This window comes from Melanotaenia boesemani, chromosome 4 (assembly GCF_017639745.1).
Source record: "Melanotaenia boesemani isolate fMelBoe1 chromosome 4, fMelBoe1.pri, whole genome shotgun sequence".
In the NCBI taxonomy this organism is placed as follows: domain Eukaryota; kingdom Metazoa; phylum Chordata; class Actinopteri; order Atheriniformes; family Melanotaeniidae; genus Melanotaenia; species Melanotaenia boesemani.
The window spans coordinates 22,323,697-22,348,339 of NC_055685.1; the positions used below are offsets into that span (position 1 = coordinate 22,323,697).

Consider the following 24,643-nt stretch of genomic DNA (forward strand, 5'->3'; position numbering starts at 1 on the left):
CTTTACGAGCTTTTAAGATAGGTTTATGAGAACAAGAGGTTGACACAATTGTGAGCTCAACATGCGCCAACATGCGCACGTGTGTGTCCTACTTTGGCCATAATGCTACATGTGATCTATAATTTACATGAACCAGATCATTTTGCAAAGTATATATAAATTAAATAGGATTTTTATTCACTTAACAGTCTCCATGCGAGTACAAGTGAGAAAGCTATGACTAAAGAGATAAAACGACTTTTGTGTTTTTAAAAATGTACTGAGAGTTGTTTGGAAACTAAAGATTAAAGATAAAGATTCTTTTCACCTGATCTACAGTAATTATCAGATTTTATCATCTGGTAACACCGTTTTAGTTACTGAATCCAATCTAAATACTGGCTTGAGTTAAAGGGGGGAAATTAATTTCTCCCCTTTCAGGATTATCACGAATTTTATGACTGCCTGCTATACCGAGTTGAAGTGTGTGTTTTGGAGTAAACATATAGGCTACTTTTTTACTTGTAGATCTAGACTGTGTATTTTGTTTATTCTACTCTGCAACATGATTAATATTTCCCGGTTAAGTCAAAATTTAGAAAATTGACCATCGTCCTGATCAAAGTCCTGTTTGATGAGAATCGGACATGAAACATCCCTTTAGAGTCGACCACTTTATGCAATAACAACCTTGACCGCTTGATGGCGCCAAATCTCTGCAGACATTCTCAGGCGACGAGACCCAATCACACAGTATCTCCTTTTTTCATTTTTTCTTTCTTTCTCTTTTTTCATTTTAATGAAGGAGAGCTTCTTGGTTTTATTTTCTTCACCCTTAGGTAAACTCTTGTTTGAAGTAGAAAGTAGTAAAAAGTAGTAGTTTCCAGGACCTACTAACCTACCTGATAACCGACTGACCCGTAGATAATCCAAATCTCGTTACGTTTTCGCTGTGCGCTGTCCATGTGACTCACTATTTTATCCTCTTAACAAGGGCTTTCACTCTCGGATCCCCGCTCATCCTGCAGAGCTGCTTGTCTGCTGGACTCGCAGTTTGTCAACATAGCGGGAAAGCAGCAGAAAGCAGAAACATGGTGAGTCCTGAGCAGAAAGTTGTGCTGATCACCGGCTGCTCCTCCGGTATCGGCCTGAGGATGGCCGTGATGCTGGCCAAGGATGAACAGAAGCGATATCACGGTAAGTGTAGGGTATGTTTGTGGACGAGAGGAGAGATAGGGTGAATATTGATGTGCTCAGTAATATGAGTAATATTTATTTATGTAAAGCATAGTGAAGAAAAAAGGAAGCCACGAGAGAGCTAGATTATCTCAGAAAATACAAGAACAAATAATAGTTTTAAAAAGAAATAATAATAATAATAATAATAATAGTGATAATAGCTGTATCCTCTGAAATTACTGTACCTGTATCCTCTGCTATCCTCGAGAGAGAGGGGGGTGGGGTATATAAAGATAAAAACATAAAGATATGCTGAGATTTATATGCTATATATATAGACTTTTTCATTTGCATCTCAAGGAAGCATTCCACAGAAATCACTTTTAAAGGTAATCCACTTTTATAATAAAGCCTACATTAATAAGCCTTTGCAATTAATTGAAAGAAACATCTATATCAACCATAGTTATAGGCAATCTTCATCCCATCAGATAAGCCAAGCTGAACCACACATATCTAATTAATTTAGAAGCTGCCATAGCTGATTATCAGCATTCCTAAAATGCTTTTGTTAACTACCAGTATAGAAAACAGATTGGCTCAGATTTTTGTGTATCATCCATAAACCGATAGCTTGTAGCCTGGAAGAACGATTCTGACGTACTCCCAGTTGCACAAATTTCATGAGAAGCCTGTAGCTTTGCAAGGTATCTAGTCAATTACTCTAAAACACAAACCTGACTTTAAAGCTTACTATGTACATTTGCATGAACAGCATGCCCGTGTATTTTGGTAATTTGTATTGATCCATTAATGTCCACCAGTACCTAATTTTTAGCTATACTTTGTCCATGTGCTTTGTAATACAATCAGTCAAAAAAATCAAGGAACTTCACAGAAGTTTCATGGTTACTGATTTATGTTCATGTCATACTCATATTAATGGGAAATAATGGCTTCTTTGGAGATGTATTGAAAATCTAAATCGAAAGTGATCAACAATACCTAGTCCAGGTAAAGGAAATGTTAATGTAGCTCAGAGCTTTGGTTTGTTGCTCTCATTGAGGTCAGAGTTAGATGCTGAGAGTAAGGAAAGCTCCCAGTTCACTACACTTTCCTGTAGGCTTTTACAATTATCCCTCTGATCCCAGTGTAGCCTTAAGGCTGTAAATAAACTAGACAATAGTTAAAAGCAGCAGCATTGCCGCACTTAAGTTAATTTTTGCCTGGCTCGTAGAGCTCGATTGTGGATCACAGGCTGAACAGAGCTATTCTTGGACCATGGGGAAGACATGCGCGCCACATGAGCGTAATGACTTGGACTAATTAGTATTAGTCTGTCTGTATGTGAAGTGGTTGCTGTAATAGGGCTGCTTATGACCACAGAGAGCTTCTTAAGGTTTATCTTTACCATGCTTACTATCTTTGGCTGAAGTATTTTCCCTCTGTTGTTAAAAATAGTTATTCAGAAAGTATCTTAAGGAAGGAATTCCACATATAGTTTGGTTCACACATGTAAGCCTCACCTACTATACCAGTCAAGAGTTTAGATGTAAGCACACACCAATCAGCTAAACAAAACAACATTTTTTTTGCATAGTGTCTGCCTAAATGGAATGAGTGAACTTAGCTTGACCCTGCATGTTTAACCTCATTTACCTGGGCAGGTTGCCTGATCATTTATTTACAGCAGCACCCAGAGGGGTGTAGTTTTCAAATCAAATCCAGTCAGAAACTCACACTTGAAAACTGTCTGTGGGATTAAAAGTAAAACACCTGCATACAGATTAAAAGTGTATGAGGAATATTTGACTAGTATTGCTTCAATAAATTTGCATCTTCAAGTCAGTGTGGAATACCTCTTCATTTTAGGAAAGCTTCTCGTGGAAAACTAGAAGTTGTAAAGTGGTTGGTTTAGTCCTATGCTCAAGTACAACAGTTTGCATGCTAGAATTTTTTCTTCACTTTATGTGAATGTTTTCCAGCAGAAAAGGGATTCGGTGCCAGATTACTTCCCTAGAGCAAGGCTTTATTTTAAGGGGGAGCACAAAACAACAACAGCTTGTCGTTCTGTCTTTTTCTTAATCTGTGGCGAGGCAAACATCAGTGTGTTTCTGCAGGTCGGATGGAGATGCTCTACAGCTTGTGTTGCCAAATCCATTACTGTCAAAGTCCTCAGATCTTTGTTTCCCCTTGTCATTCAACCGTTTACAGTAATAGCAACAATGCGTGATTTGAAGCGCAAAGATAAGCTTGTGGAAGCTGCTGGGGATGCGTATGGGAAAACCCTTTCTCTGGCTGTCCTGGACGTCTGCAATGATGAGTCTGTCAAACAATGTATAAATGGCATCAAAGACCGACACATCGACGTTCTTAGTAAGTCCGAAAAAAAACATTAACACCTTGTAACATGGATTGCTAAAATTTTGTTGACCACACTTTTGTCTTCTTTGTTTCTCTAAGTCAACAATGCAGGTATTGGCCTGGTGGGTCCATTGGAGAGCATCCCCATTGAAGAGATGAAAAAAGTTTTTGAGACCAATTTCTTTGGGGTGATCCGCATGATCAAGGAGGTGATGCCTGATATGAAGAAAAGGAGAGGAGGTCACATCATCGTGGTCAGCAGTGTGATGGGACTACAAGGTGAGCATGGACAGTGGAATGAACTGATGGGTGAGGAGAAAAGAGGCGGTATGGGGACTAAATGCTGCAGAGAGAAATAACAGGTTTGTCAGCTTTAGTTTGATAGATGGGTGGATGGATGATGGACAAATGGAGACATGGATAGACGAAGAGGGCTAAGTACATCCAAGTGTCTCCACTAACACAATCTGTTTTTCTCTCCAGGGGTGGTGTTCAATGACGTCTACGCAGCTTCCAAGTTTGCCATGGAGGGTTTTTGTGAGAGTTTGGCTGTGCAGCTTTTGAAGTTTAATGTCACGTGAGTACTTCTTGGAAAGCTTTTCAAACCGTCCCAGAAAAATAAACAGAAGTCACTCAAAAGTTATCCCCTCATTTGATGTTTTGATGGGCATAAAAAAGATGGACGGAGCCTTCGTGACGTCACCCGTAGGTTTCTGAAGAACAACAGTTAAGTTCGGTGGGCAGTTCCCACCGTCGCCATCTTGGTAGCGTCACGCATGTTGCTAGTCCCGGAAAATCCAAAAATGGGCAAAGAGGTCAAGTTGAGGGGGACTGTGAAGGTGGGTTTGGATTATTGACAACCATCAAACTCCGAGCTGCCTGTAGCTAAGAGCTAACTGAGCTAACCCCGAGCAACGGTAGCTAACCAGCTAATGGAGGTAGGCGGGCTAAAGCTAAGGTGCGCTGGTAGCTGGCTAAAAACCACGGTTTGCTGCACTCTCTCTTCTTTCCGTGGATATTTGATACCTGTCAATCAAAAGGATATGACCCTAATTATGCCGAGTTTCAAGATTAATTAACATCCAAATGGATGAGTTAGAAAAAATTTCACCCCCCTCACAGTTGTCATGAAGGTAAACTTGACCTTTTATTCCTAAAATGGATTTTTGTACAAGGCTATAAACATGTTTATTTCTGCTGTGAAGTTTGCCTTTTTAACATGGGAGTCTATGGGGATTTGCATTGTTTTGGAGCCAGCCCCTAGCAGATGAGGGGTGAACTGCAATTTATTTTGCACGTCCACATGGGCTTTTCATTTTACAGGCGGAGGTTGCCACTTGGCATAAAACCTAATAATACAGCTGTCAAAAACTTTTAAATACACTTTATACTCATCATGCCTTTAAAGTATCTAGATTCACTCAAGGCCTCGTGGTTTACAGTCCCCTTTTTTATCCTCACAGCTGTATGTTATTGCAGTGACTAGTAGTTGATCTTTCAAACTGTTGCTAACAACACTGCAGAGTACGCCTCTTTTAAATGTTCTGCATAAACAAGCAAAAGGAAATATATTGCATCATTTTTTAAGGCACCCAATGTACTTTACAGTGAATCTATTGTTCATTTACACCACATTCATACTTGGTGATGGTAGGCTACTTGTGTCGCCACAACTGTCCTGGGGCCAACTGATGGAAACGTGGCAGCCACTACCCACCAACAGCCTGTCCCACCACCACAACTTTGTATAAAAAGTTAGAGTGACCCATTATAAGTAGAAGGTGGAAGAAAGACAAATAATTGAAGTTTACTAAGCTTACTTTTTGTATGTTATTTATAACTCTGTCAGCATGTTGCTTTGTCACTATATAACCAACCTACCTGTACCTGTGGCAGTTTCTAAAAAAACTAACCAAAACCTGCCCAACTGTGTTATGGATTGACACCATCAGGTTAGATGTATTGTAAAGACATACTGACACATTTGACCAAAACTAAATGTTAACCTAAAGGTGGGGCAGAAAATTTAGGGTATCCACAAATTCAACAGATTTTTTTTTCTTGTTTTATTTACAGTCCATCGCTTGTACATGATTACTTTCAGAGCTTTGTTGTTGTTGTTTTTATATTTGCTTTTTTGTTTGTCTTTTGCTAAGCCACTTTACCTGACCCACAATCCATTTATACATAAAAAAGGCACCTAACTCAATGGATGAACCAGTGTTGTGTCTAAACTCAACACATCGTTAGACAAAGAACCATGTTTTCCTGGTAGTATTGCTGTCAGGCAAAAACTTCCTATCTCCAAAATTCATGATTTTCTTTTTCCTTCATTTATCAGTACTATTGGTCAGCCTTTATGTCTGTCTGTACTTTTACAAATAGTTAACCAAAGATATATGATGTAAAAGACAATACCAAGTTTGATGACATTATGTCCATTATTACAAAAACCATAGTTTTATTCATTTTTGGAAAAATAACAGTTTTGGACATCGACAGCAGCATTATGAAGAATTGAGATGATGCTCAAGATTTCTACACATTACTGGAAGTCAGTTACTTCAATTGTCATTGTTACACTAGTTGTGCCATTTTACCTTTAACTATTTTTCCCCCATTTGGTATATGTCACTCTTCAGACTGTCACTGATAGAGCCAGGCCCAGTACACACTGAATTTGAAGCAAAGATGATTCAGGATGTGAGACAGAAGGAGTATCCTGGAACTGATCCTGAAACAGTGCATTACTTCAAGAATGTCTATCTTCCCTCTTCTGTGGACATCTTTGAGGCACTGGGACAAACACCTGATGATATTGCCAGAGTAAGATCACATGCACATTGACTCTATGGTCTGTATATGTACACAATCTCTATTTCCTTTATGTTCTTCCTTTCTTTACAGTGCACCAAGAAAGTGATTGAAGCAAGCAGCCCACGTTTCCGTAACCTCACCAACCCGCTGTACTCACCAATTGTTGCACTGAAATATGCAGATGAAACTGGAGGCCTGTCTGTCCATGCTTTCTACCACATGCTCTTTAACTTGGGTCCTCTAATGCACATCAGCATGACTGTCATGAAGTATCTTACCTGCAGTTGTCTGAAAAGAAGGACGATTTCACCTAACTAAAAACGAAAATGTTTTGTTTAGCCATAATAATATTAAAATAAAAGCGTGTAGATGGCACACTACCTCTTTGTTGTCAGAAAACATAAAAACATGTACTGCTTTTTGACATGCTGCAAAAGCCACCTGGTCACAAATGAAGAAAAAGTAAAAACAAATCAATAATGAACAGTTTTAAAGACATCATCTTTCTTAAAACCATTCAAGTAGTCTGTTTTGTGATGACTCTTCACCATATTTAGTTTTGTATGTCATTGTAATAGCAGTAGATACAGCATAGAATCCCAGTTAGATTTAAATGATACATATTTTTAAAATTTCTTACCCACAGTGCCAAAAAGAGACAAAATATCAACACCACATTAAATTTGTTCATTCCTATCAGCCCCAGACAACTTATTCAACTATCTTAGACCATAACTGATTAAAAAACGTAGGTCTACACCTCTGTTTATTTATATGCATTTATGTGTATAATTTATTAAAATAAAGTGTCTGAGCCAGCATTGGAAGATCAGATCTTTTAATTTATACCTTCTGAAACTGCTTCAGTGCTTTAAATAGCGTTTTGGTTAATCTGTCTGTGAACTCAGTTTTTATCTAAGAATGACGATGTCCATCCATCCATCCATTATCTTGACCGCTTATTCCATTTCGGGTCACGGGTGAGCTGGAGCCTATCCCAGCATTTTAACAGGTGAGAGGCAGGGTACACCCTGGACAGGTCACCAGTCTGTCGCAGGGCCAACACAGACAGAGACAAACAACCATTCACACGCACACTAGGGAGAATTTTAGAGTGTCCAATTAACCTAACATGCATGTCTTTGGACGGTGGGAGGAAGCCAGAGAACCCGGAGAGAACCCACGCATACACGGGGAGAACATGCAAACTCCACACAGAAAGGCCACCACCCTCCCCCCAGCTGAGATTCGAACCGGCGACCTTCTTGCTGTGAGGCTGCGGTGCTAACCACCACACCACCATGCAGCCCGAATGACGATGTTTCCCTTCTTATTTGTGTCGTTTGGTAGTTAGGTATATTATAGTTGTTGAATACCTACCAATCTTTTTCCTAACTATAACAGTTTATATTTTATTAAATGTATTTAATACACTAAAATGTGTTGAAAAGAGCAAAAACAAGTTGTATCATTTGAAAATTTGTTGCACTTCATATTACATGAATGAGTGGCATTAATTTTGTAACTTCAGCAGTTTTTGACACCATTTCTCTGTAAAACAATTTAACAGTTAAAGGTTTTCAAGTTTGACAGCCCAGTAGCATTGTATTAGTCTACATGTCTGTGAAGGTTTTAAAATGTTGAACATCTGTTATGTAAAATGTTGCAGATAAAGTGAGAAAAAACTTGGTAGCAGACTTTTTCTTACACCTCAGAGCTGAATAATATAAACTTAGTACAAAAAGAAAGGAAATTTGTGTTTGGTCAATTATTCGTCCTCTTTAATAATATTAAGTGTTGTATTATATATTGTTGTCTTGTTGGTTTTTACTTCCAGTGTTCCAGACAAAGATGTATGATTGGCACCTAACTGATAGAATATTGTAATGAGACTCTGGAGCCAGTGGCAAGCCCATATCTCTCCATAATTTGGACTTACTCCATCCTCTAGGATAACGATAATCTCCCTCACATAGCCAGGATCATCACAGAGTACCTCCAAAATTTAGGGGTGAAGAAGATGGAACTGCCTTCTGTGAGTCCAGACCTCAACCCAACTGATCATCATGGCATCAACTTGGGCAGGTACATGCTAACTCATTTTTGACCGACGAGGGCTGCAGTCCTGCAGGTTTTCAATATTTCCCTGCTCCAACATGCCTGACTCAAATTACTGAGTCATTGTGCAGAACATCATAGGCTGTGTGATCTATTTAATTTGACTCAAATGTGTTAGAGCAGGGAAACAATGAAAACTTGCAGGCCTGCAGCTCTCGTACTGAATAGCACTATGCTAGAGTGACCAACTCAACCACACCATTTGATCTTTAATAACTCCTGGTTGGAGGAATGGAGTGCCATCCCACAGCAAAATGTGACCGGTTGCATTCATGGGGAGAGAATGTGCCAAGCTTTTATGGCTATGTATGGATCTTGTACATGCCACTGGGGTCCCTGACAGTAAAAACAATAAAGTGTAAAAATTACGTGTTGTTTTTCATTATTACTGTGGGAAGGTGCAGCTATCCTATCCACCATGCAACTCAAAACAAACGTAAACACCAAAAGGGCAAAGGGTTTCGGTATATTTTTAGGGGCACTACCCACACATTTAGCTGTGTTGTTGATTTCACAGAAATATATTCTTTGCAAGTCATACATCACTGTAAAGGAGATTATTCCGGCTTTCAAACGATGTACCATACAACATCAATTTGTACTATTAAATGGGATAAATAACTGACCAAACACAAACTTTCTGACTGCAGTTACTTTCCCCGATCGCATCACCGGAATTCCACTGCTGATGTCTGTTTGAGTCGCGGGAAACTGGAACCTAATCGATCCCCGACTAATCGAACATTAAACTAAACCGTAATGGACAAGCAGCTGGATCCACTGAAAATATCTTGTAACCCTTAATAAACATGAAATAAAAGGCAAGTTGGACGTTCATCAAATCAAAGCCATTTCTGTATACATATTTAACTGTTATTATTGATTGTTGCAGTTTATAACAGTTACGACTTTAAGGTAAATGCGCTGAATTTGATATGCTAACGTTGTTTAGGAAACAAGTTATTATTGAAATTAACTACAGAAATATGAGACGTGCGGTGGTTACATGTAATTTGTGTGTTGTACGTCAGGGTGGTTTACACTGAGAAGGATGAACACAAACGTGGACGATATTCTGCACTGTGAGGAGCAGCTGAAAAATGCACTACACTGTGATGACAAGGAGAAGGTGATTTACATTATCTCACATTTTACAATGTGCTCGGCAATGTCTCTTCTGACATATCTTCTCCACTCAGCTTCGTAGGAAGCTGGCACAGTTAAAAAGAGAGTATCTTAAGACAGCCCAAAGACTAGAGGTGAGACATGTCCTCTTTCACTGCATTTTCAAAGGAAAGAAGTGGGAAAGTTTACTTTCATGTTTTTATATGTTTACATGCAAACAGCGTGCTGAGCGTTTGGAAGCAGTGCAGAGGCATGTGAGAAGTAGGATCACTCAGCAGAACCAACAGGATGAGAGAGCCCCAGGGGTTACATCTAATCCTTGTCTCAACTCTTCAGTTCAAAACACAAGCAATGCTACAAACACAGACATGGCTCCATGCCAAGAGCACACTGAAGGTAAGTGTGTCTTTATTAATTAAATCTTGTAAACCCAGTAGCTCTAGTGATAACACTTAAACCCACACAGAAATAATCCACTTAATACTTGGTCACAAATTCTGTCATGGGTTATTTAGATATTATACCGAGAAATACAAAATACAAGTTATAATTTACTAATAATTGATTTTTAACTAGGTGCAGCACTTTCCGATACATCCAGAAGAAGTCAGATGATCAGGTTCATGCTCCCCTCTGATGCTGCTTGCCCACAAACCCCCGATCCCAGTCATGATAGAGGCCACAAATCCAGCACTGCCCTGCGACTCCGATCCCGACGCAGCCGCCAACGTTGGGAAAGGAGGAGTACTGAGGCAGACAGGAACACGGGTAACAGTGAACAGAGTGAAAGCCTGGAAAGTGCTACAATACTTAACCAAGAGGGGTTAGATAAGTCAAAGGAAACAGATGCTGTGGATGAAAGTGAAGAGCTATTTTCCAGTACAGGTTCCGAGTCTCCCTCTCTGCTACTTACACACTGGAACACACAAGGCAACACCGAAGCAGGAGGTGTAATGGAAAAGGAGCTGCAAATACAGCAAAAGCAAAGGGAACCAGAGACTGATTTGGAAGTTGAAGGGAAATGTTGCAATCCTGCTTTAAGCACTGAAGAAAAGGGACTGAATGTAACAGAAAATGGAAAAAAGGACATGGTAAGAAGGAAAGTTGGTGCCAGATGTAGGATACAACGGGAAATGGGAGAATGTAAAGAAAACAACAATGAAAACACTGAACAGAATGCAGCTGAGACAATAGAAAGTAAAAAATGTCATGATGATCTTGTGGAAATGAATAAAGGAAAGAAAGGTAACACTGAAGATGGAAAAGCTGTGGGCCTCTTAGACTCTTGTACTTTAGTGGACGGACTACTTTTCCCCGTGGAGTACTACATTCGAACTACAAGACGCATGACATTTTCACAGAGTCAGCCTGACATGCAGGCTGTCATACTCTCCCAGCTGAGCATGGGGCGGCAACGCAGGGGTCGGGGTCGTGGCAGAGGATTAAACAGGGAAATGCACACTCGGACAGATCTCTCTTCTCCCACAGCTGCATTCACATCTCCACCTCTTAATGTGTGTGTGCCAGCTAACAATGCATCTGCTGAGTGTAGTCAGAGTTCCAGTGAGATTTCAAATCCCATCACAGCTTCCCATCCACCACGAGGCAGGAGGAAGAGAAGAGGCAGGGGTAGACCTCGGACCTCACAAACCCCCCTTAATCAAAGCAACCATCAGCTACATTATAAACAAAGTTTAGGGAATCCCATTCCCACCAGCACCTCAGTGTCTTCCTCACAGTCTCCCCATAAAGCTGAAGGAACAAACTTCAGTCCACAAGATACTGTTCCAGAGCCAGATGGTACCCAGTCCTCATCCATCCACATCCCTGCAACTTCCCAGACTTCTTCAGGAGTTGATAAAACTCTGTGCAGCCCTGTCTCTGAAAATCCAAAGAAGATCTATCCCATCTTTTTGAAGAGCAGCATTAAGACGATCAACCCCCCTCAGATGAACAGAGGTAAGACTTTATTTATCCATACATACATACATATTTATTTATGTATTTTTATATATATATTTGGATGTAGGATTATAAAAACATTAAACTGGTTATGTGTGTGGCTGCACGGGAGTATTATGGTTAGCACTGCTGTCTCACATCAATATGGTTCTTAGTTTAAACCTCTGATTTAAGTTTGCATGTTCTCTCAGTCCTACAGCATGCTTGTTAGGTTAAGTGGTGAGTCTATATTGCACCTAGGAGTGAGAGTGAGCATGCATAGTTCTCTGTGTCATTTGTCTTTGTATTGATCCTGTGATGGACTAGCAGCCAGTCCAGGGTGAACCCTGCTTCTCGCCTGATAGTAGCTGTGATGTTGTCAAATACTTTAGTTAATTTTGGCAAAAAAAATCTGGTGGAAAAGAAATTATACCAACACAGATGCCTCGGTATGCCTCAGCAGGCATTGTTTGAAATAACTGGACCTACTGAAATGTGATACCTGTGTCAGTTTTGGTCATTTTAATAAAGACTTGTAAAGATATGTGAATTTATTTAGTGTATTTTAAAATGTATAGATAAACTGACAGCCTTCTGAAGAGGGCATAGGTTGCATTGAGGCAAACATTTATCACTAGTCAGTAGATGTGCTCAGAAACCTTCATCTCTTTAGGAATCATGGGTGATTATTTTTTGTTTGTATTTATTCAACAGGTGAGACATTTCTATTTCTTTAACTTCAACCAACTTCCACTCTAGATTAAATGCACATTTTTTAATAAGTTTACTGACGTGTCATACAAGTTATGTATTCTGTAAATTGTGTGTTTTATCTTTGTAGGCACATCAAGCTGGCCGTCTCTTCTGCTGCCATCGTCCTCCTCACCACCACAAACATCTCTGCTTCCTCTCCCCTCTTTGTCTCCTGGCTGGCTAGTCAGCAACCTGACAAAGTTGGACATCCACCAAGATTTTCACCTTCCAGATGATCAGTTTGCCTGTTTGAAACTGCACAAGCTCCGACAAGTTGCAGTGGAATCTGGACTTGAACATTTTTCAACACCATCTCACAACACACGCAGCAGCATCCGACGCATTAACCTAGGCTATACCAGTAGTGATCAGCTGACGCCTCTTCATCTCCCATTTAGCTTCACGCCAGCAATTGCAAACTCACCCCATCCCAGTGGAGCACAGCTGCCTGCTACGCAACATTTAGGTCTCCAGAGCTTGCCAGAGGACCATGTTCTAAGTGATAAATTAAAAAATGAGTCATTAGCTAAAGAGTTGTCTGACCAAAATATTACTGAAATGGATGTAAACCTCCAGACAGAAACTCACAACAACCCAACAGAATCTTTTTCAGTGGTAGAAAAGTTTACTCAAGACTGTGTTGATACCAATAAAGGGAATGAAACTGTGACTTCACCCAGTCATAACCAGAGTTGGACATCAATGAATTATAGTGACAAACCACAGCCACATCCAAACTTTACAGACAAGCCACAATGTGAAGTGAATGATTGCATCATTGGACACTCAGATGACTTTCCTGCCTCTGAAAATCAAACAGCTTGTGGTGTTGTAGTCCATTCATTACAGGATCAGAGTCCTGAAGTAGAAAACAGAGCAATCACTGGGACTCTTTCCTTTGATAACTCTCAAAAGGAAACACAGAAGAAAGCTTCTAACAACTGCACTGCTTTACAAGCACATAGTGACCCAAAAGCTCCAGGAGAGTCACCTGTGAATGGCACAAAGAAGCGATATTCTTCAGAAGATGCTGACGAGCATTCTGTATCCAGTGCACAGCTTTCTCCTAACGAATTGTTTGAAAACAAGACTACATGCATCTTCACAACCCCACACCTGCCCTCATCCACGCTAACCTCCAGCCCAGTGCTGCCCTCCATAGGACTCACCCCATACCCTGTTGCTGTTGTTCCCCAGCTGAATTCTTCTCTCTCTGCCCCTTCTCTCACTCTGCCTCCTCCTCACAGCCTGTCCACACAGGCTCTCTCTCCTCCAGCTCTGTCTCCCTGTTCAACCATCACCCACCTCCCTTCCAGCCTGCCCCCTCTCCTCCTCTCCACTCAGATTCAGGTTTCATGTGAGCCACCAGATACGAGTAATCAGTGTCAAGAAGTTGAACGTGCTGCCTGCGCTACTCAGTCCAACATGCAGCTCCAGAGCCCAGCTAAGCTGATGGGTGTAACAAGAGAGCAGACAACAGAAAAACAAATGATGCGATGCACACACATTCTGAAGGTAATAAGTGTTATTGTGTATGTGCAGCCTGTATGGAGTTTTTATTATTATTATTATTATTATTTTTAATTATTTATTTATTCTTTTTAGGCCGCAGCTGGAGGCTCTCTTGTGGATGTGTGCTGTTTTTCCAGATCGTCAGGCGATTTGTGTGTGGCAGCAGCAGGAAAGTGGGCTGTGTGCCTTTGGAGCCAGACCCTGGCATCTGATTGGAGTTTAATACACACTTGGACCTTCAGTGAGGTGAGTTGTCGAGTTATGTCTGCTTAGCAAAAGTTTCAAAGAGATGCTGTAGGACCCACATTGAAACTAGAAATTGTAAAACGCGAGTTCATGTATTAAAAGGTAAAGTGCTTATAAAAATATCTGACAACATTATGGAAAGGATCTCTCTGGATATATATCGGATAGAGAAGTCTAGTACTAAAATATCATTGGAGATGAGCTGTGAAAGGAAGTTTTGTCTAAACAGTCAGAATAGAGGAGTCTTCTCAGTGCAGACTCTAGAAGCTTGTCAGAGTTTGAGTATATGAAACACGATTAAAAAAAAAAAAAACAGTGATTTGTGTTTGCACTTTTCCAAACTTTGGTAAGACGTTGGTGAGCCATGCTCATCATAAGCCTTTGCAGACTTTACTTTGGGTACCAGGAAATGCTAAACTTGCAGCTAGTTGTGCTACAAACGGATGTGAACAGGCCGGTTTGTAGCAGGTGCAGAGAAGATACACTACAGCATCTATTACTAGAAAACAATGTACCCTAAAAGATCTGCTATGGATTAAGTAGAGATGAAATTGTTTTTTTCAAGTTTACCCTCCTGTCTGCTCCTCCTCTCTTTTCATCCATTCTTTGTTTTCAAGGAACTTGTCCTCTGTGTACTCCGGCTCTAAAAATGATAGCCAACTAATTAAACGTCATTTACATGTTACGCCATTACGCCTCGCCCAGTGAGGTCAAGCCATGGAGAGGAGATGTTCTTCTGTCTGATTTTATTTTATTTGTTTTGGGAATCCATTTTAATATTCTTGTTTGCAAATCTCAGACCTATCATGAGAGTTGATCGTGTCCCACACTAATGTTCAAATTAATAAATGCTGTTCCTTGTGTGGAAATGGTCGTGCGCACAGATGTTCGTCGTACGTTTATTTGATAAATGAGGGCCAGTGTTCTCCTCTTCACAGGGAAAAAGCAGGTGTAGGCTTAAAAATTGTGTAAATTTTTCCTTACATGACGTATTGCCATTAACGGAGACAAAAGCAAAAAATATTTTAGCCACTGAAAAACAAGGACTTCCTAAAGCAAAACAATAAATCAACCGTTTGATAATATATTACATTCTTGTTTTAGAGTCTTCACTGAGTTATAACATTGGCAGGTCACATCCCTAAACCAGATGTTTCCATAAAATTGTACTTTTTTTTTTTATAAGAAAATTTTAAATGTTGATTTTGTTAAAAAAATATTAGCTCTGCTCTTTATGTTGCAGTGTGCTTTTTTTTGTTGGTTTGTTTGTTTTTAAATAAATTATTGTGTTTATTTAATGTAATGCTCCGTTCATATTAGGCTTGAAAGGTAAAGGCAAATGAAGGAAATTAAACCATCATTGATTCAGTTATATTACCATGAGCAAAGGCTGTTGACAGATTTAGATGTTCAGTGAGATTTCTTTGGAGAGTAAATAAAATGCTTTGTGTTATTGGACACAAAAATGGGTTGGATGTGAACTGGGATGTTATTCATTTGTTTTTGTGTTTGTTTACAGCCTGTGGTCAACGTCTTTCCTGTCCCAGATGCTGCTGGGCTGATGTGTGTGACTCTTGGCCAGTTGGAAATCAGAGAAGTGAGGTAAACACAACTCCATCAATGAGTCTGCTGTATTTTAAGCTTTGGGAAAACAAAATATGTCCTAATTTATTCACTAATTTGGCCATACACACAAGTTGCTAAAAGTTAAGATTTAAAATCTCCTTTCATTTATTGATTAAACTTCTGAGCCTTAAATTACTTATTAAGCATGCCTCTTATTACTAATAGTCTAATAAATTGTATGCAGCTCTCCACTTTTTCTGATTTAACATGAAGGAATTTGAGAATATTGTATATTACTTTAATTTCCGTCAAACCTTGTCCACAAAAAACAACTGAATTGGGTCTTTAGGTTGTTACATATGAGCTCTGACTCTTGGATTCTGTGTTTCATCCATTTCTGGTGCACTCAAGCTCTGAGGCTCCACAACTTTGACTACATATTTCACAGATATTGTTTTCAAGCATATAAAAATACTCCACAGGTACATTAGCAAACTTAGTGTTTAATTGTATTTTTTGTGTTGTTTCTATAAACAGAATGCTGTCATGCTCCAGCCTCATGCAGATGCTGGTATGTGAGGGGGTCATCCAGGCAGTTGTAGGCATGTCTGAGTCCAGAGTGGGTACCTCCTCTCATTCAGCATCAGGTTCCACCCTGCAGGTGTTTACGCTGTCAGACAGCAGCACGTAAGACAGTGTATTTTACTTCTGTCATGTCCATTATCACTTAACTGGTGCACTGATCTTTCAACGTCTCACTTCTTACTGTCTCAGCTCACCGATTTCTCAGCCTCTTGTGTCTCCTGGTGTTTGTGTCGGGGCCCTAGCTCCTGTGGACGGAGTTTCTGATGCTCTGATTGGAACGGATGAATGTGGACGCCTCTTCATCTGGTAAGCAAGAATCAGGATAATGTGTGACCCAACTCCTTTTTATGCTGGTAGTTGGCCTACACCACTGGTCCAAATCTAAACCCTGGACAGTTTCACCTCAAAGTTTGCCTTCTGTCACAAACTTTTAGCTGCATGTTTAAAAGTACTTATAATAAAGTCATTTGCCCTCCTCACTACAGATTAAAATAGGCTTATGTGTTTGGGTACAAAGCTTCCATCTGAGTGTTTGCAACCCTAACGATGTCAATCAGAATTAATGAAACACTTCTAAATGCCGTACAGGTGTCGGCTTCACCTAAGTAGTCAGGTTAGGAAACATCATGAGGTTTGTTTGGCATCATACTGTTAAGTGTATATATCCAATACATCTCTCTTTGGGTTTGTTTTTCCTCAGAAGATCACCTCCTCTGGCAGATGTTTTAACCCCAGCAGTTGCATAGTCCATGTTGCTTGTGCAGATTTCTGTTTTATGTTTTTTGTTTCTCTGAAACCTTATTTTAATGTACATGACAGTGGCTTTTATTGTAAACTTTAATGATCTTATGTTTGTTTTGCCCAAACTAGGTATTGGATAATTACTAAATTCCATTTTTTCTTTTTTAGGCTTCAACACACAGCTTGCTTTTTGCTTCCCTCTTGTGGCAAAGAAAATAGTTACAAGTTTAAAATGCTGAATATATCTGGATATGCACTCCTTGAATTTTGCTCATGAAAAATAATGTCACTTTAAAACTTGGACTATTGTCTCCATGTGCTACCTTTACAAGCTGCAGCTGATTGTACAGATGTTCTTTGTTACAGGAATGTAAAGACAGGACAGCTGCTGTGCAGAGTCCTGCTTGGCCATGGTTTATCACACACAACCTGTCTCAAAGGATACTCCTACTGTGTAAGTAGCCAGCTATTGTAAAGTGTGTTGCTGCAGCTCTAGATTATATTACCTCTTGGGTGATTTTGTGTAAATTGGTCTGCAGGGAATGTTGTTAGTCCTGCAGCAACACCAGTTCCTTAGTTCTATGGAGGAAGAGGAGAAGGAAGTTAAAATAAAAGATGAGATTGTTTTGGAGGAGGAGACGAAGACGACCTTGTTCTCCGTAGTAGGTATCAACCCTCTAAATGGGAAGTCCGTCTTGGCTACTCGACTGCATCCACCAAAAGCCTGGTCTGGCAGGTGAGATGCACATTGGGGGGAGGACGAGGTTTGTATTTCTATTTCTGGGTGAAAACAATAATATAATGACATCTTCCTCTGTGCCCTGCAGGCTATGCGAATCTGATGTTACCCGGACCAGCATAGTGGGTCTGAGTCAGAGTGGCTGTTTGTGTGTGTGGGAGCTCGGGAAGCAGGGCACTTCACAGATGGTGGGGGCTCCCGACGGTGAGGACTGGCAGCTGGTTCGATGGGGGGGAAGAAACAGGCTGGTGATTGGACATCATAACGGAGATGTTTCTTTACACAACTACAGCGTGGATCAGACCTAAGAGGTTACGTTTTAATCAGAAGAGAAGTTTTTCTTGCATCTAATGAGCATATGAGGACACAAACACATTTTACATCTTATTACAATAATCTGTAGTACACTTAGTTATTTCTGTGTATCTGCCATGGTTTGTTACAGTTAATATGTGACAAAGACCTTGATTTCTGTTCTATATTTAGGGAGAAGATTGTCTTTAGACTCTTGGCCAATGAACTGCAGCAAAGCAGGTATATTTAAACCATCCTATTAGTCAGTGGCAGCTTGCTAAAAAGCTTTGTCTGAAGCCTAATATCAGCATGACTGGACTGTTAAAGTCTCTCTTGTTTCCCTCCAGATTTTGGAAATATAGTTTTTATTGTACATATTAAATATCACATACTGAATCTCTTTGTGTGAAGATGTTTGTTTTTAGACCACTGTACTGTCAGTCTCTTTTATTACTGCTGCCAGTTCGACGTTTGTTATGTGCATGCATATTATGTTATATTTAAAGAAAAAATATTGCCAATGTTGGTAATAAAATTTTCATTAAACATTTGTAAAACTTTGTTTGCATTTTTTCCCTTTATTTTACACCAGGGTTGTTTCTAAAAACAGTAACACTTTCATGATGCATTTTGTCAACTCATGGCACCAACACAAAAATACTCTGTATTTAAGGGATTTTTTTTTACTTTATCACAGTGGCTACCTAAAAGATTATACGTTAGATTATACCAAAAGATTATATTGGTTTGTCAATAACTGGGTGTCAATCATTGTAGGGTGACCAAGAGGTAAATATAGAGCAAAACTATCCTGAATGGGAGCTATTGTGAGGAAAAAATGTTGAATCCAGTTATTTCTAGTTTTCATAACAGATTTTCTCTGGGATTAAAAAACTAAGCTGAAAAGAAAGCTGTTTTGTCGTTTCAGCAAATCACTCCTTCAACAAGCTGTAAAAACAGCACTTAGGTTTGATGTAAGACTGATCAAAGTCGTGGTCGAAGAGAACTGGGTGGGTCAATCGGTAAGCCTTTTAGAATAATCTAAAGACTTTGCTCTTTGTTAACTTTGTTTTTAGTGTCACAAAAAATGCAAATATTAGAGGGCATTTGTGTTGGTCCCATCAAATATTACAATACTGTAAATGTGCCTTATTTTTTAGCCTGCATATATATGTATGTGTGTATATGCTGTGCACCAGGGATCTCCAACTCCGGTCCTAGTGAGCTACTGTCCTGCAAGTTTTGGATTCTGCCCTGATGCAACACACCTGACTCAAATCACTGAACTATTAACAGGCTTGTGCAGAGGTGTTTTGTAGTAGCAGACATCCAAAACCTGCAGGACAGTAGCTCACAAGGACCAGTTGGAGACCCCTGCTGTACACACTAAAGAAATAAGATGTAAATGGCAACTTGTCTCAGTATTTATATCAGTATATATATTTTTTTTTTTTGGACATGAATGTTTTTTTATCTAGTGTTTATCTGCTGCTGGACTGACCGTTGCCGACATCAATATGTTATATTTCCCTACCAATACAATAAAGCTGCTTCTTCATATTTCAGAGCAACTAATTCATCTAAAACATGAAATCAGTAATTTGCCTGGTTCAAAAGAATCTTTATTTAAACTTCAATAAGAGTTAAATCATCTTTACAACATGTACGAAAAAAAAAAAACCTAAAGAATCTGCATGATAAAGACATAAACATGGTCCGTGTTCCTCTAAAGACAGATAAAAACAAACTAGAGAAGCAGACCAGAGAAGCTTTGAGTCCCAGTCCCCACCAGACTCCAGAGTCCAAAAACTGCAAGTTCAAAGACGAAAAAAACCAAACAAACATCTAGGTGGAACCCTCCAATTTTAAGATAAATTTGAAAACTTTCATTTGTTTCCAAAACTCATTTTTACATACAAATGCTGTGCTATTGACAATTCAGCAATTATTTTAGCAAGAACATGTTTGTCAAAAGAAAGTTAAGAAAGGAGTCAAGTGAAAAGCTATTGACAACAGGAAAGAGGATAAAAATTAAGGGCCGACTCTTCTTCATCAATGGTCTAAGAAGCATTACTGTGACGGTCCTCAATAAAAATACACATAAAAGGATTGTCCCGTTCAGATGTCTGTCCTGTTCTGTGATGCTGGCAGACTGATGGGGGGAAAACTGGCCTAATGTGCAGCAGAGTTGGGCTTGCTGTCTAACAGGTTCTCCACCATGAGCTTGGTGTAACGCATGCGGCTGGCCAGCTCCTTACTGCAACCAAACTCCTCCAGCAGAGACAGCTTGTAGGTGCGGAAGTCTCGCTTCTCGTCAATGTAGGTCACTGCACCCATCAGCGGACACAGGATTAGCTTGGTGTGGTCCTGGTAAATGGGTTAAGGGAAACAAGCAGATGAGTCATGAGATGGAGAAACAAATGTCCATAACAGCTGATGAGGCAGATGAAGAACATGGATGGGAGGCGATGCCATTAATGTCTACCTGGAAGAAGTTGATCTGAACTGTGCCGTTACTGAGGTGCAGGACAATGGCACTCTTGGTTCTGAACCAAAGTGAGAGGTAGGGCAGTCGTGCCAGCTCATCTCCTTCCCGCCGTGCCATGTTGGCACCAGCTTTCAGTAGATGCTCGCTCATGTAATTGCGGAAGTATTTCAGCAATGTTATCTACAAGAGAAAAATAAAATTCACTTCATTACTCCATGCAGAGCAAGACACCGCCCCAAGACGTCATCAGTCACACACATTTAACATGGAGAAAAAAAAAAAAAAAAAAAAAAAAAAAAAAAAAAGAGTCAGCAACTTGAGAGAAGGAAGATTGACGTTCTGACCTTCTTGTTGAGAGTAGCAGGGAACGAACGAACACTCATGTAGGATTCAGCTGACATCTTGTCAATGTACTGCAGGCTGTCTCCATCGGCATACATGATGAGACGGGTGTAGTCGTTAAACAGAACACCAACACTGTTGTCACAGAGCTGGTAGCCTGAAAAAGACATTAATAAGCTCTTTAAAAAAAAGATTAGTCCTCATCAAGAGGGGGGAGAGAAAAAAAAAAGCTAATAACTATTATTAAACACCTTAGCAAAAGAAGTTCAGATGATGTGTCACGATCTGATCAAATGGTTGCTAACTTTATATTTAGCAAACTTTGTAACTTAACTGAGAAATTTTTGAATTTCAGTACAGTAAAAACTAGCATAAGCATGAACTGCCAACAATTTCAAGGACAGTTCAGGTTATGCAAAGTCTGAGTGAAAGTTATGATTCACAAAGAAACTGTTTAGAAGACTTAAGACTCCTGAATGAAAGTTTGTTTTGGTTTTTCTTCCCTCCAGAATGCAGCTTTTAGTCTTTACACAGCTAAATTACTATTAAGAAAACACAATTTAGAAAAAATAAATAAATAAAATGAAAATGTGACAATCACAGATGGAAAAATTTGACTAATGCTTACCCAGTCCGTATTTATCGGAGTAGTCAACCCATTTGCTGATCCAGAAGATGGGGACACAGGCAGGATCCTCTGCCTCTTCTGGAAAGACAAATGCAACAAACTGTATAAAAGGCAGGGCTGACAAAGGTTTAAATAGACAGAGATTTACTTTTATTGATTTAAAAGCGGAGAAATTTGGGGTTACAGTAGAATGTATTGGCACAAAAGACTCAGAAATTAAAGCAGCAAAATCAAACCTACAAATGTATAAAAAACAAAATATACAAATCTATGTACAACATATACTGTCTGAACAGTGTGTGGTGGAGAGGATGATCTGGGTTATCCATGATGGAAACCACTTTGTTCAGAAACCTCCTCTTCACCACAGTTGCAAAATTGTCCATTGTTTCGAAGATTTTCTGGACCTAGAAAATGTGCAAGTCAAAAATATCTGCTTACCTTGGCGTATGATAGCCTTCTCAGAGGGCTTTGCAGCAATGAAACTTTTCAGCTGCTGTAGCAAGTCTTTCAGGTGTGAGGTAGCTGGTTCAACCACCCTTCACACAAAACAGCAAATCAGCACCGTCACATATCTGCTTTTTGCACAACTTCTGTTTATGTATATAAAACTATGTAAGTGAGTGAAAATTTTAGTCAAAAAAAAAAGAAAAAGAAAATCTCACCTTGGTACAGCCTCATCTTTCACCTCCTCTTTCTCTGTGCCTTCTGAAAACAGAAAATTATGAAAACCTTAACATCTCTGTAAATGCATTTACTAAAGTCGATATGCTACACTACAGCCTCCTTATAACCAAGGCAACAACATTTCAGCTTTATTGTATGCACTTGTATATGTCTTTGATAATTAATAGCCAGATAGTGCCGGGTTCATTACCCTTGTTGTCTAAAGCAGTCAGGGGGCGTCTTTGGCTGAGCTCCGTAGCCGTGGAGGGGGCAATAGAGAACCGCGGAGGCACAGTGAGACAAGTGGTGGGCAGTCGAAGAGGGATGTAGCCTGAGGTAAAGTACTCATCCATCTGCAGGTCAGCAATGGTAGGTCTCTGAGCGGGATCAGCATGCAGCATCCTCTTGATGACAGACGACGCAGATGGGTTGATGTGCTGCACAGACACAATATTATGGGATGAGTGAAGAACAATTTAAATGTCTTTTTAAAAACAAAACTATATTTTGACATGATGTCGATCATCTTACCCAGGGGATGGTGTAATTATTTTTCTTGATGCGGTTGTAGGTCTCCTTCAGGCAAGCGGTCTCAAAAGGGGGCTTCCCCACCAACAATGTGTACCTTAAAGGAGAAAAAAAAACAAAAACAAATGGGAAAAGAGTTTAATTTTGCCCAATTATGTGGAATACCCTGGTATCCATTTATGTTTTCCCCCCACACTTACAATATACATCCAAGCGACCAGACATCCACTTCATAACTGTGGCCTTTTTTACCAAGCACTTCAGGAGCTATGTAGTTAGGTGTTCCACACAAAGTCTTCTTCCGTTCACCATCAAACTCAATCTTAGTTGCCAAGCCAAAATCCCCTAGAAAAGAAACAAAGACTGCTCCGTCATGCGTTGGATAAAAAGTTAGTCACTTCAGCACAAATTCTCAAACTTTGATATTCTTGACATACAGACTTGTCACATACTTTAAGAATAAGCCAACTTGTAAGAAATTTAAACACCACACGTGGAGAACTGGTCATCCAGAAGGTATGGCGTTAATGTAAGGCTGAACGTTTTAGTACAAAAATAGATTTATTTGCAGGTGCTGTAATGTACAACCAACATTAACTTTCCAAACATTTTGTAAACAGAACCATATTAAATTCTAAATAGATTACCTATCTTGACCTCCATGTCATCATTGAGGAAGATGTTGCCCAGTTTCAAGTCTCTGTGGATGACTTTATTGTTGTGAAGGTACTGGACACCATTGAGCAAGTGAGTCATGTAGTAGCGAGCCTCAGGCTCAGTCACAGCCTTACGACGTTTGTGCAACTCCAGAAGCGACTGAAATAAAAGCAGGTCGTTAGTAATCATGTTGTTGAAGAGAATTTAAAAAAAAAAAAGACAATGACAAATCCCTTCAAATATCTTGTGCACATTAAAAAGCCATTATGGCAGCACTGCAACCAGTAGTAGTACTGGAATTGTTTGATATAAACATTATTGAGGGGGTTTTGACCGTAGAGACAAAGCAAATGTTTGAAAATGCATTTGAGCTTGTATAAGAAAAGGTCAACAAGAATGAGTTTCCGCTAAAATTAGTTAAGTACAGTCTTCTCATTTATAAATACACTCCCGGATTAATACACCATATTTAATTTCATTACATACGTTTAAGGATTGTGTAAACATGCAACCATGTTCAAAACACTTAAGGATTTCCTACAATTTTTCCAACTGAGGGACAGGGTGTGGGAAAACGGAAGAGGCCGCCGTGTTAACGGCTAGCCCTCAGCCATTTGTTGACTGGGGAGAAAATGTCCTGATTACACACTCACCCTTCTCCTGCAGATTTCCAAGACCACAAAGACAAAGTCCTCGTCTTCGAAAAACCCGTGGAACCCGACAATATTCTGGTGATTGAGACTCTTGTGAATGGCGATTTCAGAAGTCATCTTTTCCCTCTGGTGCTGCTTCAGTATCAGAGATTTGGGGACTATCTTGCCAGCAAAAACCTGCTTTGTCTCCATATCTGTGATTTCGTAGCACTTTGCGAAACCACCTTTTCCGAGGAATCTTCCCCTCGTGTATTTTCTCATCGTGCGTGAGTCAACCAGGATATCTGGGATTTCTTTGAGAGGTGCCGTTTTCGGATCCACATGTCCAGAAGGAATGGCCGGTTTTGCGATACCAGCACTCATTTTGGATTAAAGTGCTCTTCGGTGTCTTTACAGAATATGTTCAAAACTTCCCAGCAGTCGATATAGCGATTATAGCTGCCAGGGTCAAACTATTGTTAACCCTAACTCAGTCGACGTTAGATTAGCCTTAGAAGCTAACTCGCTACCATAAAACTTGTAAATTTAACCTAAAACTATGGATAGCACTGCTAAGAAGACATGAGACTTCATTAATATCTGCTTCAACAAAATCATGAAGTGCATGCAGACCTATATATTAAAATGAAAAAAATAAACCTGACGCTGACATGAAAATATTCGGCCGACTTGTCCCTCGTTGGTTGCGGCGTTCTTCTGTTCTAGCCTTTGACAACAGTCTC

General features: G+C 39.8%; 4 protein-coding genes across 6 annotated transcripts in view; 2 read left to right on the plus strand and 2 right to left on the minus strand.

Moving 5' to 3' along the window:
- Window positions 1–979, minus strand: part of LOC121638689 (collagen alpha-1(XI) chain-like) — a 42,148-nt gene extending 41,169 nt beyond the window's left edge. The window contains exon 1 of the mRNA XM_041983613.1: window positions 882–979. The gene's annotated coding sequence lies outside the window, so the exon portion shown is untranslated. The remainder of the gene's footprint in view (window positions 1–881) is intronic.
- Window positions 980–1,067: 88 nt separating this feature from the next.
- Window positions 1,068–7,237, plus strand: LOC121638690 (retinol dehydrogenase 8-like). Its single transcript, XM_041983614.1, has 6 exons — window positions 1,068–1,176; window positions 3,373–3,534; window positions 3,622–3,801; window positions 4,006–4,099; window positions 6,165–6,348; window positions 6,430–7,237. The coding sequence occupies exons 1-6, from the start codon at window positions 1,071–1,073 to the stop codon at window positions 6,655–6,657; spliced, it is 954 nt and encodes a 317-aa protein (XP_041839548.1). The 5' UTR covers window positions 1,068–1,070; the 3' UTR covers window positions 6,658–7,237.
- A 1,929-nt stretch (window positions 7,238–9,166) lies between these two features.
- On the plus strand, window positions 9,167–18,519 carry palb2 (partner and localizer of BRCA2). Of its 3 annotated transcripts, XM_041984134.1 has the most exons (14): window positions 9,167–9,278; window positions 9,489–9,586; window positions 9,657–9,716; window positions 9,804–9,978; window positions 10,159–11,541; window positions 12,365–12,676; window positions 12,923–13,791; window positions 13,882–14,034; window positions 15,554–15,636; window positions 16,138–16,287; window positions 16,375–16,491; window positions 17,293–17,380; window positions 17,466–17,662; window positions 17,754–18,519. In XM_041984134.1, the coding sequence occupies exons 2-14, from the start codon at window positions 9,509–9,511 to the stop codon at window positions 17,971–17,973; spliced, it is 3,885 nt and encodes a 1,294-aa protein (XP_041840068.1). In that variant the 5' UTR covers window positions 9,167–9,278; window positions 9,489–9,508; the 3' UTR covers window positions 17,974–18,519. The 3 variants fall into 3 exon arrangements, with proteins under 3 accessions (XP_041840068.1, XP_041840067.1, XP_041840069.1); XM_041984133.1 differs by having other exon boundaries at window positions 12,365–13,791; XM_041984135.1 differs by lacking the exon at window positions 17,754–18,519 and having other exon boundaries at window positions 12,365–13,791; window positions 17,590–17,662.
- Window positions 18,520–19,565: 1,046 nt separating this feature from the next.
- On the minus strand, window positions 19,566–24,643 carry plk1 (polo-like kinase 1 (Drosophila)). The gene is made up of 11 exons (XM_041984357.1): window positions 23,922–24,643; window positions 23,259–23,427; window positions 22,812–22,956; window positions 22,615–22,708; window positions 22,295–22,520; window positions 22,083–22,125; window positions 21,859–21,956; window positions 21,418–21,495; window positions 20,792–20,946; window positions 20,445–20,627; window positions 19,566–20,326 (listed from the first exon to the last, which is right to left on the minus strand). Exons 1-11 carry the CDS (start codon window positions 24,282–24,284, stop codon window positions 20,132–20,134), a joined length of 1,749 nt encoding a protein of 582 aa, XP_041840291.1. The 5' UTR covers window positions 24,285–24,643; the 3' UTR covers window positions 19,566–20,131.

What these genes read in the sequence shown, in the direction of transcription:
- LOC121638690 (XM_041983614.1), top strand. Translation starts at nt 1,071, where the DNA reads ATGGTGAGTCCTGAGCAGAAAGTTGTGCTGATCACCGGCTGCTCCTCC. An exon ending in TGAACAGAAGCGATATCACG is followed by an intron (nt 1,177 to 3,372) that starts GTAAGTGTAGGG and finishes AACCGTTTACAG; the next exon opens with TAATAGCAACAATGCGTGAT. An exon ending in CACCTGATGATATTGCCAGA is followed by an intron (nt 6,349 to 6,429) that starts GTAAGATCACAT and finishes CTTTCTTTACAG; the next exon opens with TGCACCAAGAAAGTGATTGA.
- plk1 (XM_041984357.1), bottom strand. Translation starts at nt 24,284, where the DNA reads ATGAGTGCTGGTATCGCAAAACCGGCCATTCCTTCTGGACATGTGGAT. An exon ending in GACTGCTTTAGACAACAAGG is followed by an intron (nt 22,126 to 22,294) that starts GTAATGAACCCG and finishes TTCTGTTTTCAG; the next exon opens with AAGGCACAGAGAAAGAGGAG. An exon ending in CTGCTACTCTCAACAAGAAG is followed by an intron (nt 20,628 to 20,791) that starts GTCAGAACGTCA and finishes TTTCTCTTGTAG; the next exon opens with ATAACATTGCTGAAATACTT.
- palb2 (XM_041984133.1), top strand. Translation starts at nt 9,509, where the DNA reads ATGAACACAAACGTGGACGATATTCTGCACTGTGAGGAGCAGCTGAAA. An exon ending in AGACAGCCCAAAGACTAGAG is followed by an intron (nt 9,717 to 9,803) that starts GTGAGACATGTC and finishes ACATGCAAACAG; the next exon opens with CGTGCTGAGCGTTTGGAAGC. An exon ending in ATGCCAAGAGCACACTGAAG is followed by an intron (nt 9,979 to 10,158) that starts GTAAGTGTGTCT and finishes ATTTTTAACTAG; the next exon opens with GTGCAGCACTTTCCGATACA.